At 38.5% G+C, this 14,211-nt stretch overlaps 1 protein-coding gene across 1 annotated transcript; it reads left to right on the top strand.

Moving 5' to 3' along the window:
• Positions 1-9,298: 9,298 nt before the first annotated feature.
• LOC117615612 (protein IQ-DOMAIN 31-like) lies at positions 9,299-14,013 on the top strand. Its single transcript, XM_034344726.1, has 7 exons — positions 9,299-9,463; positions 9,955-10,082; positions 10,588-10,893; positions 11,057-11,245; positions 11,384-11,452; positions 11,940-13,122; positions 13,615-14,013. The coding sequence occupies exons 2-7, from the start codon at positions 9,999-10,001 to the stop codon at positions 13,644-13,646; spliced, it is 1,863 nt and encodes a 620-aa protein (XP_034200617.1). The 5' UTR covers positions 9,299-9,463; positions 9,955-9,998; the 3' UTR covers positions 13,647-14,013.
• Positions 14,014-14,211: the final 198 nt, after the last annotated feature.

The following is a 14,211-nucleotide window of genomic DNA, read 5'->3' on the forward strand; positions in this document are numbered from 1 at the left end:
GAGGAAAAATAGTATTATGTTTACCGTACCGAAAAAAACAAATCCATTGTTATATTAATGGAATCTTGTAGCGTGAACACATGCCGAGTATTAAAGTGATTGTTTTGTGACGAAACCTAAATTAAGTGGGCAAGAGTGTAATCTCTTTACCCCTATTTAGTATGCGAGGCCCCCTTATGCCTTCGGGTCAGTAGTAAGGGGCATCCCACCACCGACTATGAGTGATCCTTTTCAAGTGAGAGTTCAACTTTTGTTATTTTCTGAATGAAAAAGACAAAAGACCCCACCTCAAGTAATCTTTTGTAGGATTGTTTCAAATAATTGCTAAAAAAATTTGTTAACCAGAATGCCTCTGAGTCTATGTCGGTCGAAAATATGAGTCATCCAGATAACAAGTGGAGTGACAAATATGCATATGTCGTTTTGTGTTGATGAAGTTGTGTCGGTCTACGAATAAGAGGAAAGGAAAAAAGAAAAAAAGAAAAAGAAAAAGGGGAGAGAATTGGATACTTTGATTAAGACATATAATAGGTGTTAGCTCTACCTAATCCTTCTTTTATTTATTTATAAAATTAGATTAACTCACTGGGATGCGGGTGGTGCTCCTTCCAGCCAGCCTGACACTTGTTTTTATCTATCTGTGTGTTACGTGTTTTGTTCTTTCTTATATGGAAACAAGCTTTGTTTGCAATTTGCAAAACGACGACTTGTTAGTATCTTCAAACATGTACATACAAGAAAAAGAAAGCCTTGAATTCAATGAAACATTAATGAATATTTATGTGTTAATGTTTTATACAACTTGGTGTTACAATATTTTTATTTTTATTTTTCTTTTTTTGGTGAAGGATTCCATTGAAGTAAAAGATTCTGGATTGTTTGACTCATGAGAGGTTCAAGGTTTAGTGTGCATGCGTTGCCAAACAAAGAAAGTTGCATGAGGAATTAAAAATACTTATCCTCCGTGAACCCAAATTTGTAATTATTGGAATTAGCTTCAACTTATACTCATTTTCCAATTTATTGTCCACTTAAATGCAACAACTATTCCTTCAATCATTCATATATGAGAGAGACCTTTGTCTTCAATTTCTTGTAGTGATGTGATCATCAAATAATGTGGGAGAAAATAAATTTGGTACGGATCCGTTATGGGATTGGATTTAGGCGCAACCCGATTCGTTATAGGATTGGATTTAGGCGTAACTCAATGCAGGTTTGGATGTGCATTAACCCAATGCGGGTTCGAATGTGCATTAACCCAATGCGAGTTTTGATGTGCACCACCCAACATGGGTTTGGATGTGCATCACTCAACGTGGGTTCACGTGTGCACCACCCCATATGGGCTCATACACGAACAACCCGACCTGGATTTATGGGTATATTCAAACATTCATACTCCCATATCCACATGAATTGCGGGACAAAACAAACATGGTTAATGGTTGATCCCGCATCTCTCAATGACCTAAAAATGACGAAAGTGGCATAGGACGTGCAAAGTGGAGCTTGTATCCCAAGGCTATCACCAGGTATAAAGGTGAAGTTTCATAGCCAAATGAAGGTATGCAATTTCAAGTTAACTCATGCACTCAAATATATACAAAAATTGACTTAAGCGTTGGAGTACCTTTTGTAGGTACCCCACCCTCTCTCATGTAATTTCAAAGGAGCGTCGCTTAGAGATTTACTTATCCTCCGTGCAGAAGTAAAGCTGAGAATATGTGGAAGATATTTTTATTGTAATAATTTATGCTCTAATAGTTGGCACTGTCTATGGGAACTCTCGCAAAATCAATCAATAGTTGAATCTGCACAAGACGCTCCAGCCTAATCTAACCCCCTGATCCGCAAATGTCATATCAAACTTTCAGGAAGGAGAACCCAGTCTCGCAGCCATCCAGCTTAAGAGGGCACTGAAGGAGTTGCGTGAAACGAAGAAGATGGAGACCAAAGCTTTAGAGAAGTTCAAGGGCAACTACATGTCGCATCCGGAAGGCCCTAAGGGAATCAAAAGGAAAGATAGGACAAAATTATCTGATGAAAGTTTCACAAGAAGTATTCACTCCGATGATCAGCACTATGACTATGAGGACAACCACGACCAAAGAAGGGAATTAAAAAAGTCCAAAGAGAGCTAGCTATGAAGACAAATCGAGAAGATTGTGATGGGGTACAAATTGCAAACACCTGCCGAATTGGCCGTTGAAGCTACAAAGGGGATATGCACATTACCCTTCACCAATGATATTCTGAATACTAAGAAGCCCGCAAAGTTTGCTCAGCCCAAATTTAAGTTATTCAAAGATATAACCAATCCCATTGAGCATATTTACCACTTTCAATAGCAAATGGTCCTCAAAGAAAAGACGAAAGGTTCTTGTGTAAACCATTTCCATCTAGCCTATTAGGGTTAGCCTTGACGTGGTTCAGGCAGCTGAGGCCAAAGTCCGTCAGTAGCTTCACTGAGCTTTGTGATGCTTTCATATCTCAATACTTGTGCAATCAAATGAGAAAAAATAATATTACAACATTGTTCAGCACAAAGCAAAAGGTAGGCCAAAGTCTAAAGGATTATTTGAAGTGATTCACAAAGGAAATGTCTATTTTAGAGACTTATGATTCTCATATTGCGTCATTGGCATTCCGCGAAGGAGTGACGCTGGGAACAAAGATGCAACATTATTCCAAGAGGAGAACTACCTCCAACAGCCTATTTTCTATGTCAGTACAAGCCTAATTAATGCTAAAAAGAGATACACCCCTACATAAAAAAAAAAAAAAAAAAAACCTAGTCTTTGCCTTGGTAGTAGCCAAGAAGAAGCTTCAACAATATTTTGAGACTCATACCATTACAGTGCTAACAAACCAACCTATTAAAGCAATCTTGTCCAATCCAGATATGTCGGCAAGAGTCGCAAAATGAGATACCAAGCTAGTAGCATTTGACATCAGGTACCAACCGCGAACATCTCAAAAGGGATAGGTAATTTTTAATTTTCTTGTCGAATGTTATCCCAAAAAGGGAATGTAGGAGAAATCGAGTGATGGAGAAGAAGCAGGGTTTGTCGAGGAAACGTTGTGGGAATTCTATGCAGACGACTCATCTAACCGAGCGAGAGCCAGGGTTGGGATTGTCCTTTTATTGCCGGAAAAGATTGAGTTAGAATACTCCATCTAGCTGGACTTCCTCGCCTCACATAATGTTGCTGAATATGAAGCCTTGGTGTTAGAATTAAAGATTGCCAGACTACTAAAAATAAAAAAATTGAAGATGTATAGTGACTCCCAACTTATAGTCAATCAAGCAAATGAGGAACATACAGCCAAAGATGAAAAGATGGAGGCATATCAGTAATTGTCAAGGCATTTGTTTAAGCAATTTGAGAAATTCAAGTTAAGGCAAATTTCGATAGAGCAAAATGAATGGGCATATTGGTTGGCATGTGCGACATCGGCCTCAGCTTCAGGAGAAGATTCTATAAGGGTCGTATCAGTAGAGTGCTTAGAAAGCCCTAGTATGGAAGCCGATGAATCCAAAGTTATGCAACTGGACTTGAATGAAACGTGGATGACGCCAATAGTAAGCTACCTAATGGTAGGAACGCAACCCCCAGATCCAATTGAAGCAAGAAAACTCCGAATTAAGAGTGCCAAGTATGCAATCACAGAAACTGTCATCTTTAGGAAGTCATTTTTAGGTCCTTATATACGCTGCCTAAGCTTATTCAATGTAGAGTGGACTCTGAAAAAACTACATGAGAGGACCTGCAACAATCACTATAGGAGAAGAGCTTGGCACACAAGGCGATAACGCAAGGCTACTTCTGGCCTAACATGGCTAGAGAGGTTGAGCAATTTGTGCGGAAATGTGATAAGTGCCAAAAACATGCGCCTATCATTAAGCGGCTAGCAGAAGAACTCAGCCCGATCATGGGACCATGGCCATTTGCCTGGTGGGGAATGGATATTGTGGGACCATTACCAATTGCGCATGAGGGGAAGAAATACGCTCTTTCTGCCACAAACTATTTTCACCAAGTGGGTGGAGGCCAAAGCATATGGAACTATAACCTAGACTAATGTAATAAAGTTCATTTGGCGCAACATCATATGCAAGTTTGGGATACCCAGAGCCATCGTTTTAGACAACGAGACTCAATTCCACAATCGAAAGTTCAGGAAATATGGCATAGAGATAGGGATCACACAACAATTCTTGTCTCGCAGCTATCCCCAAGGAAATGGCCAAGCAAAAAAGACGAATTGAACAATTTTTGATTGCATGAAGAAGAAACTTGAGTAACGCAAGGGAAAATAATTTGAAGAGCTACCAAACGTGTTGTGGACATACCAAACCATCAGGCGAAAGCCAATGAGGGAAAGTCCTTTTTCTTTGGCCTATGGAACTGAAGTTCTTATCCCAACTAAGATCGTTCTACCTACAATCCGAATGGTGGTGGTGATGGATGGAAATGATAACGATTAACAGGTTGCTCGTAACCTATATTTGATTGAGGAACATCGAGAGGTCGTATTGCAATCTATATAGATTACAATATGTAAAGTAATTGGGTGGATCAAAACCAGGTCGCTAATTACTTTAATAAACGGATCTACCTAAGAAGGTTCAAAGTTGGTGAATAGGTCATCGAGAGAGTAATGGAAAACACCTAAGATCTGAATATAGGCAAGCTTGGTTGCTTGTGGGAAAAACTGTTCGCGGTCACATAGGTATACGGAAAGGATGCCGATAAGCTGAAACGGGTTCAGACTGGTCAATATATGCCATGCCCTTGGAATGCAATTCATTTGAAGAAATATTATGTTTAAATTCATTTACTTATCTATTATTTCATATATATTTATTAAATAAAATCAGCACTTTCCATTTAAATTTCAATTCGTGCACTTGGCTTAAATTTGTTGTGAACCCAGCTAGGTTGAACTTATCAGTCGGATCTATGCTGAACCTACCACTACCCTGAGGTTACCAATCCTCTGGGGCCAGTCAGTCGGAAACATACTGATCACAACATCACGCAGAAGTTACAAATCCTATGGTGTCCCGATTGTGAAAGATCTGAAGAAGTATTTTGGGATAGAGAAATGCTGAACATCCCAAACCTAACCCACCAAGTGATAGTTTAACCCCTAGATCTGTGCTTGAGCAAAGACAATCTCCGATCGGGTTAGGTTGTGCACTACAAAATGAAGTAACCACTTAATAAGATTCCTTTGCAAAATCATATCAAAGTCAGTATCAGAAGAGTAGTCATAATAAGGAATACTAGGTTCGGGCCCGAATGATGAAGGAATAGAGATATAAAACACCTCAAGGGCTGCCTAATTCCCGATAATCATCAAGGTTTGGGTCTTCCAATCATTCGCGGAAGAAGGTTTGTAGCCAAAGAACTTGCGGGTAGGCTGAGGGGTTAGGTAGAGATACTCAGTCTCACACCTAACCGTGGTAACATAATGGTGGTAAAAGAAATCTACAAAGCCTAGCAACACCCCCCTCATTTGATGCCAACTGCCAACATGCCACTAATCAATAAATATGATTTCTAATTTAACTGCATAGGGTGGAGGTTCAAAAAATTCAACACAAGTTGAAATAAGGGATAAAGTAGAAACCTAATGAACTCTAAGTGAGATGGTGAGAGCATAAAGGCTCATTCCGAGATTCCAACCCATGTGTACATGTCTACTTCCTTAGGTAACCGACCAATAATAACATCGTTAGGGATATGAAATTTCTCTATCATCTTATTTATCTCAGACCTCGAGGGATATCCCCCCTTTGACTTTGACCAAAGATTAAGTCTCGATATTGAAGTAACAAGAAAGAACACGGATGAAACAAAACTTGCATGAGAGAGACAACTTGAGAAAAGGATGCGTACAGCGAGATTAGCTCAATGTGAGTTAGGTTCGGAGATCGACACAACCCAAACCGAATAAGTGAGACTTGAGGAAACCCGGTTTAGTAGAAACACAACCCCAAAACGGAAAGGCTCAAATAAGGTAAGTCTCATGCAAAGCCATATTCGAAATAGTCAAAATCAAACATAGCCTAAAAGAAGTGTGATCAAAAGGAATATTTTTTTTAGAGAAAAACAAGTTGGTTATTTGCATGGACCAGTAAATAGTATGAGCCTAGTAACCACAAAACAACCAAAGAGCCTAAACCCCATGTTTAAACAAATCAATACCAACTACAGTGCACCAGTATCAAGTATGCACATTGAGCATTAGTGTATTGTCACTATATATTACCTATATGTATATGTGAATTAATTAAGTATGGTCATGCACATATACATATTTATATGCATATTAAAAGAATGCACAAGTTGCATGTATATGGCTTAAGTAAACATTATCCATACATAAGTATACAACATGCACATTGCATATTAGTTGTTTGCTTTGTAATGCGTGAACAAATTATAGTACATATTTACTTTATATATGACATATATTTTAAATGAGATAAATTTCATATATATATATATAAGTATTTTATTATGCGAGTCTTTTTACATACCCACATATATAAATGTCACTTATGTCTACTTGAGGTATCTGTGCGTACACATAATTTATTTCTTTCGTGTACATGCATACAAACACATGAATATAATTATATATGCATGCTCATCACAAACGAATTAGTGCACTAAGGGGAAATTAGTGCGAGTAGACATATATAGATTATTTCCTATCTAATTGATACCTTGACAACAAGATTATCAAAGGCGAAGGAAACCACAAACACTCGGGACGTTTAGGAACTGTCACAAATTGTTTCACTTGAAAGAAGAACAGTGTCTGTGGTGAGATTTTTCCTCTCTTCCCTTCCTATTTTCCTCTTCCTTTTCTCCCTTCTTTTTGCTTTCCTTCTGATTGCTTCTATCATATACACATATTCTTTTGTAAATGGAGAAGAGGGCACACAATTCTAAGGGAGAAAGGGAAACATTAAATCAATGTCGGGTGTAAGGGCTTTGGAGGTTGAATTGTTAGCCAATCAAAATCTGCTACTTTTGGGGAGTCCCTTAAGTGCATGGTGGGTTAGAGGATGCGTCTTGTCAAAGTGGGTGAAGTGTAATTGCTGGAGCTGCAATTTGCTTTTGCTATCAACACAACATTGCTAGTTGTAATTCCCTTAGGTGTATTAAACTTTTATGAGCCTTTACAACGTTATTTATTATTATTGTCTTATTGTTAAGAGAGTCCAGTACAAACCTGTACCTGATGGTCCAAGATAACAAGGTTAAAATCCTAGAGGGAATATGAAATGAGTTCAATTTTTCCCTTTACCCGCATGTTAGGCACGAGTAGGAAGAGGAAAAAAAGGGGGCAATGTGGGAGCAAGTAAATTCGATACCAATCCGCTATGGGATTGGATTTAGGCGCAACCGAATGTCGGTTTGGATGTGCATTAACTCAATGCGGATTCAGATGTGCATTAGCCCAATGTAGGTTTGTATGTGTATTAACCCAATGCGAGTTCGAATGTGCATCAACGTGGGTTCATGTGTGCATTACCCCATATGGGCTCATACACGAACAACTCGACATGGATTCGTGGGTATATTCAAATACTCATACTCCTATATCCGCATGAATTGCGGGACAAGACAAACATGGTTAAGGGTTCATCTTGCATGACTCTCAATGACCTGAAAACATTAAATCAATGTCGGGTGTAAGGGCTTTGGAGGTTGAATTGTTAGCCCATCAAAATTTGCTACTTTTGGGGAGTCCCTTAAGTGCATGGTGGGTTAGAGGATGCGTCTTGTCAAAGTGGGTGAAGTGTAATTGCTGGAGCTGCAATTTGCTTTTGCTATCAACACAACATTGCTAGTTGTAATTCCCTTAGGTGTATTAAACTTTTATGAGCCTTTACAACGTTATTTATTATTATTGTCTTATTGTTAAGAGAGTCCAGTACAAACCTGTACCTGATGGTCCAAGATAACAAGGTTAAAATCCTAGAGGGAATATGAAATGAGTTCAATTTTTCCCTTTACCCGCATGTTAGGCACGAGTAGGAAGAGGAAAAAAAGGGGGCAATGTGGGAGCAAGTAAATTCGATACCAATCCGCTATGGGATTGGATTTAGGCGCAACCGAATGTCGGTTTGGGTGTGCATTAACTCAATGCGGATTCAGATGTGCATTAGCCCAATGTAGGTTTGTATGTGCATTAACCCAATGCGAGTTCGAATGTGCATCAACGTGGGTTCATGTGTGCATTACCCCATATGGGCTCATACACGAACAACTCGACATGGATTCGTGGGTATATTCAAATACTCATACTCCTATATCCGCATGAATTGCGGGACAAGACAAACATGGTTAAGGGTTCATCTTGCATGACTCTCAATGACCTGAAAATGGCGAAAGTGGGCATATGACGTGCAAAGTAGAATTTGCATCCCAAAGCTGTCACCAGGTATAAATGTGAAGTTTCACAGCCAAATGAAGGTATGCGATTTCAAGTTAATTAGTGAACTCAAATACATACAAAAATTGACTTGAGCGTCGGAGTACCTTTTGTAGGTACCCCACCCTCTCTCATTTGATTTCGAAGGAGCGTCGCTTGAAAATTTACTTATCTTGCGTGCAGAGTAAAGCCGAAAACCCGTGAAAGATATTCTTATTATAAGAATTTATGCTCCAACAAATAATATTATGTTTCTAATAATGAAATAATTAGAAGAAAAAATCGAACACTAAATGCGGAATGAATATTCCTTTACTATTTGAATTACAAAAGTGACCAAATGATATTCTTAACTAATTGCAAAACTAACCACATTATGAGTCATTGTATAGTGAGGGCCAAGGCCCTTAGATGAGGTCCTAACTAATTTGATCCAAGGATTAAGAAATAGAGAATAAGATAAAGCCCTCGCTATAGAATTCTACATCACAGCAAAGTAAACCTAGCTAAAATTGGAGTAATTCTATAGTGAGGGCCTTATATATGACCCTTAGGTGAGGTCCTATTTCTTAAATGTTGAATCAGGCTAATCAATTAACAACTAACCAATTTGATCCAATGATTAAGAGATAGGGCCTTACATAAGGACCATATATAAGGCCCTCACTATAAAATTCTTGCCCAAAGTTGGGCTCTGGTATTGGGCCTGCGGTTTGTTTGTTTTTGGGTCAACTCAAATTTGGGCTCCCTCCGAATAAATAAAGTGAACCCACCTAAACGTCGTCGTTGTGTTCCCTCTAGTTTCGTGGATATCTTTCCATTTCCGCGTTAGATTTGCAAACTTTCCATTTTAGCATAATTTTCAGGTGATTTCAACAGTGAAAGCAGAGCTCAGCTCACAGTCGTTAGTGGAGCAGACCAGAGAGCCAAATGACTCTGTGACTGAAGCACAATACACATAGACCCTCATCTTCTTCTTCTTCGTCTCCTTCGTCGTTTCCTGGTACTTCTTATTTTCGTTTCTCATTTTTCTTTGTTCGGTAGTGGCGGGAGGCTTTAGGGTTTCCAAGTACTGCATTTTTGGGGAATGCTTAGATCGAATGGATTTGGCATTTCATTTGCTTTGAATTTTCTTTTCCCTCTTCATATTTGTTTTTCAAATCATACCATCTTTACCGTTTATTGCATTTTGTGCATTCTTCCAGTATTTTTATGTTTAACGCTATTTCAGTGTATTTGTATATGTTTTTGTTCAAAACTTGTTTTTTCTATTTCAAGTTGAGGGTTTATATTTTAGCTAGAAAAGCTTTCAATTTTGTGTCCTTGTGGTATATTCATTATTCATATTTATTGTAAAATCTCAGTTTAGGTTAACTAGTAGAAACCCAAATTTTTGTTCCTAAATGGATGTTGCGTTTTAGCTTTTTATTCATCTTAAGAAGATCAACTGATCATTAGCTACTATCATGGCTCAACTTGTGTATGTACATGCAGGTTTCTACGAATTAAGTTTTGCGGGCTGTCTTTGACTTTTCGCAATGGGAAAAACTCCCGGAAAATGGATCAAGAATTTGCTTCTTGGGAAGAAATCATCCAAGTATAGTTTGTCCAAAGGAAGAGAGGTATTGCTAAGCTGCACATTGCTTTGCAATCAATTAGTATTGTGATTAAACAGCACTAAGTTGAAAAGGATACGAAGTTGTAATTTCATGTCGAGTTAACCTAGGAAAAAAGGAAAGCCTGTCAATTGAAATTGTTCTATATGAGCCCGATGAGAGCAGAGCAGACCCGAAATTTATGTCATTGTGGCCTATACCATGGCTGGTTGTTTAATTAATTTATTGATTGAGCTTTTTTTTTTCTCTCAATAATTTGGTGAATGGATAACAAACTCTTGAGAGTGACCGTTTGAGTTAGTATGTTATGTCTATTTTCTTTGGCAAGTGAATTGTCATGTTATATCTTGATATTAAGCAAAAACATAAAGAATGTTGACCCTGGAAGTTCAAATTTCATATTACACTATAGTTTTAAATTTCAACTCTTAAATAATTATGTAGTTTTGTTATTTGTATAGTTGTTGCTGGTCATTAAGTTCTAATTTGCAAATCTGATTATTGTGCACAGAAATCTACAAATAAAGGGAAGGCAATTGTCTCTTCAAAGTTATCTGTGTCCGAGTTAACTGTGAGTGCTCCCCTAATATCACCACCTTTAGTTTCACCACCAGCGGTTGGGACTGGTGCTAGCAATGCAGTAGACTCAGAGATCGGTGTAGCTGCCAAATTGCCAAATGATGGGATTATTCTTTCATCTGTGAAGGAAGATGGCCAAACACAAGCTGTCTTTAGTTCGAATTCTCAGGAAGATCATGAAATAATCAAGCAAGAGCAAGCGGCCACAAAGGCGCAAAGTGCTTATAGGGGTTATGTGGTACTTTCCTCCCATAGATGTTCTGCTTTTGCTTGACAATTATTATTATTATTTTATTATTTTTTTCACATTTTCTGTTGTACTTCTGTGAGATGATTTAAGTAACTGATGAATTTATTTTTGGCAACCTTCCAACCACTAATGCTTTCTATTATCTTTGAAGGCTCGCCGTGCATATCGAACCCTTAAGGGTATCATAAGGCTGCAAGCACTTATTCGTGGTCACTTGGTTAGAAGACAAGCTGTATCCACATTATTCTGTGTCCAGGGGATTGTCAAGTTGCAGGCTCTGATTCGTGGTCAACTTGCTAGACATTCTGATATTGGGGTTGAAGTGAATAAAACTCATCTGGTAATTTCTGGTTACTTTTCAATTGGCTCATGCATTGACTGGAGCTTAGTGATTCATGCTTTTTGACCAGAGCAAAAGCCTGCCTAGGTTTTTGTTGAAATGAATATGCCAATATGATTTTTGTTATGTGTGAATCAGGGTGATTTATCAGAAGTAAGTGCATCTTCCCATGTGGAGAGGCTGTCAAAAATTGCTTTCGTTCAAAAGGTGAGATTACATTAGTATTGCCCAAGATTTGGTTATTTTGGTTATTTGATATTCATTTCTTTGGTTCTTCATTACGGGAAATATACTGAAATTAACTTTGTTTTATAGAGTAACACAATCTATGACAGAGGGATTTTCCTTCTCACTATTGTCAGCACTGTGCTCTTGTTTCACTCTATTGGGGAATAGTCTGGTATTGTATATGCTTGTATTACTTTTAATGATTTTCCGCCAATTTAGATTATCATGTAGGGAAATAACCATTGTGTCCTCAGCCTAATAAAGAGATCCATGCAACTTATGGCTCCAAACACCAGTTCCGAAACTAAAGTAATGCCACTTCCATTTTAAGCTTTGATCTTAAAAATAGGAGCATTATGCACAATCTATGCCTGCACCTGTTTGTCACTTTTACTGCTGGTCTGTATTGGCCTTTTGATTGCCAGAAAAAGAAAATGGGCATTTGATTATAAATTTTCACTTTCAGCTTCTGGCTTCCTTGCCTACTACTAGTCCTCTACATCTCCAATATGGTCCAGAGGAACCTAATTCGACCTGGGTGTGGCTTGAGCGCTGGACCAGGTCATGCTTTTGGGAACCTGTTTTACAACCAAAGAAAAATCTCGATTCAAGGTCTCGTAGGAAGCATGAGAAGAGTCAAACAATAGAAACTGAAAAAGCCAGGCCAAAAAGAAGTGTCCGGAGGTTGTCGAATACAAATGTTGAAAATGTGTCAAATAGTGCCACTCCAGATTCTGAAAAGACCAAACGTAATTTGAGGAAATTCTCTAGGCATCCAGCAAGCTCAGTTCCAGAACATCAACAAAATGAAGTTGAGAAGGTTAAAAGTAATGTAAGAAAATCTTCTGATCCCAAGAAGGGGGTTTCTGATCGGTCAGTAGTCGGTGATGAGAGATCAAAGCACAGTATGATGAAGAGTTTGGCTTCTGCTGCTCCTGATGATTCAGAGCAGGGCACTAGTGAATTTTCCGAGAAAATGAAACATATGGCAGTTGCAGTGTCAAAACACTCCGATCTAGAAGCAAGTGTGGATCTGCTGTCAGCAGAAGAACCAATGGAAAAGTTAGATGACCATCCTTCTGTTGACGTGCTGCCCATGGAGAACAATGTCAGAAATGAAGACAATCCTTCTGCTGAGATGCAACCCATGGAGAACAATGTCATAAATGAAGACCATCCTTCTGCTGAGATGCAACCCACAGAGAACAATGTCAGAAATGAAGACCATCCTTCTGCTGAGATGCAACTCATGGAGAAAAATGTCAGAAATGAAGAAGTTCAAGCAATAAATGAGGTGCCAAACTCTAGGGACCACTTTATTAGCAATGAGGATAAGAAAACAAGCCAGAGAAGGGCTTCTTTCCCTGTGAAGTTTGATCATCAGGAGAATGGTGTTCATAACACACCAAGAGTCCCAAGTTATATGGCACCAACTGCATCAGCAAAAGCTAGGCTGAGAGGACAGGGCTCCCCCAGGTTTGACCGAGATATGGTTGAGAAGAATGTTATAACCAGGCGGCATTCTCTGTCTGCTTCCACCAACACCAAGTTAACTTCCCTTTCCCCACGAGCACAGGGACTGGTTCAAGCAGCTGGCAAAGGAGTGATCAGAAGTGACAGATCTTTATCATCTTCGAGGGATGGTTTAGGTAAGTTGTGAACTCGAGGAGTTGCACCATGTGCTTTTCAGTTCCATGTCTTGTTGACACTTCTTTTTCTTCTTAATTTCCATTCCCCTATGCCCCCAACAAATTTCGAAGCTCTCTTGCACATGTGTTTGTCCTTCTATACATGACACCTATCTGTTCAAGCATTTATTTGCTCATGCTAGTGTAAGTTGGGGTATTTTCAGGATGCACATTGACCCTTTGGTCTCAGGGTCAGAGAAGACTATGTTGAATTTAAGCAGGACATATCAATTTTTCTATAGTTTATATTTATATAATAAAACTGTGTACAAAATTTTTTGCTTGCTTCCTTATGGATCACTTGTCTTGGTCATCTGCTGTATAAAGTTTCTTATCTTGTTTTTATTAGGGAAAAAAATATCAGTCTAATGAATTGCTTGGTGTCATTGGCCCATTTGAAATTTATGGTATGCTTTCTAATTGTCCTTTTATTGTGGGTAATGCCAATTTCAGATAAAGTAATCCAACCTGAGTGGAGGAGGTGAATTCCGACTAGGTATTGCCCCATGGAAATATTTCAAGAGAAACATATCAACTCATTTCCAGTTTCTGGTTTTATTGATGTTGTCACCAAAGTATAGTTGAGACCAAGATTGATTTGTTGTGTAATCAGTGTTTTGAAGTGCCTAGTTTGTTCTCTTACTTAGCATTAGGGGTTGATTTGATAGGTCTTGGTGTTTGGATAATTTGTGTTAGCCTTGATCCTTTGTGATTTTCCGTGTCATCAAATTATGTACAAATGTGAGAGCTTCAAGCCTTTAAGTTTCTGGTTTTCTTTTGCATGTTAAACACTCGGGGTTTTCTATTGGAAATTGATATTTTGATGCCAGGGGCATGTGTTTATGATCTCAATATACTACCAACTGCAATGCTCATAGATTACTGCTATAAGGCCACAGTGACATTATTTACCAGAAAGTCCATTGCTTGTGCAATGATTTTATTATTCTTAAAATCTTTTTCTTAGAGGTTAAAGTGCAAATATTTTACACCTTAACTAGTCTAGCCTCAATCTGAAGCCACATCTCTAAGATGTCTTCACAAAGAGGT

This window comes from Prunus dulcis, chromosome 1, assembly GCF_902201215.1.
Source record: "Prunus dulcis chromosome 1, ALMONDv2, whole genome shotgun sequence".
In the NCBI taxonomy this organism is placed as follows: Eukaryota; Viridiplantae; Streptophyta; class Magnoliopsida; order Rosales; family Rosaceae; genus Prunus; species Prunus dulcis.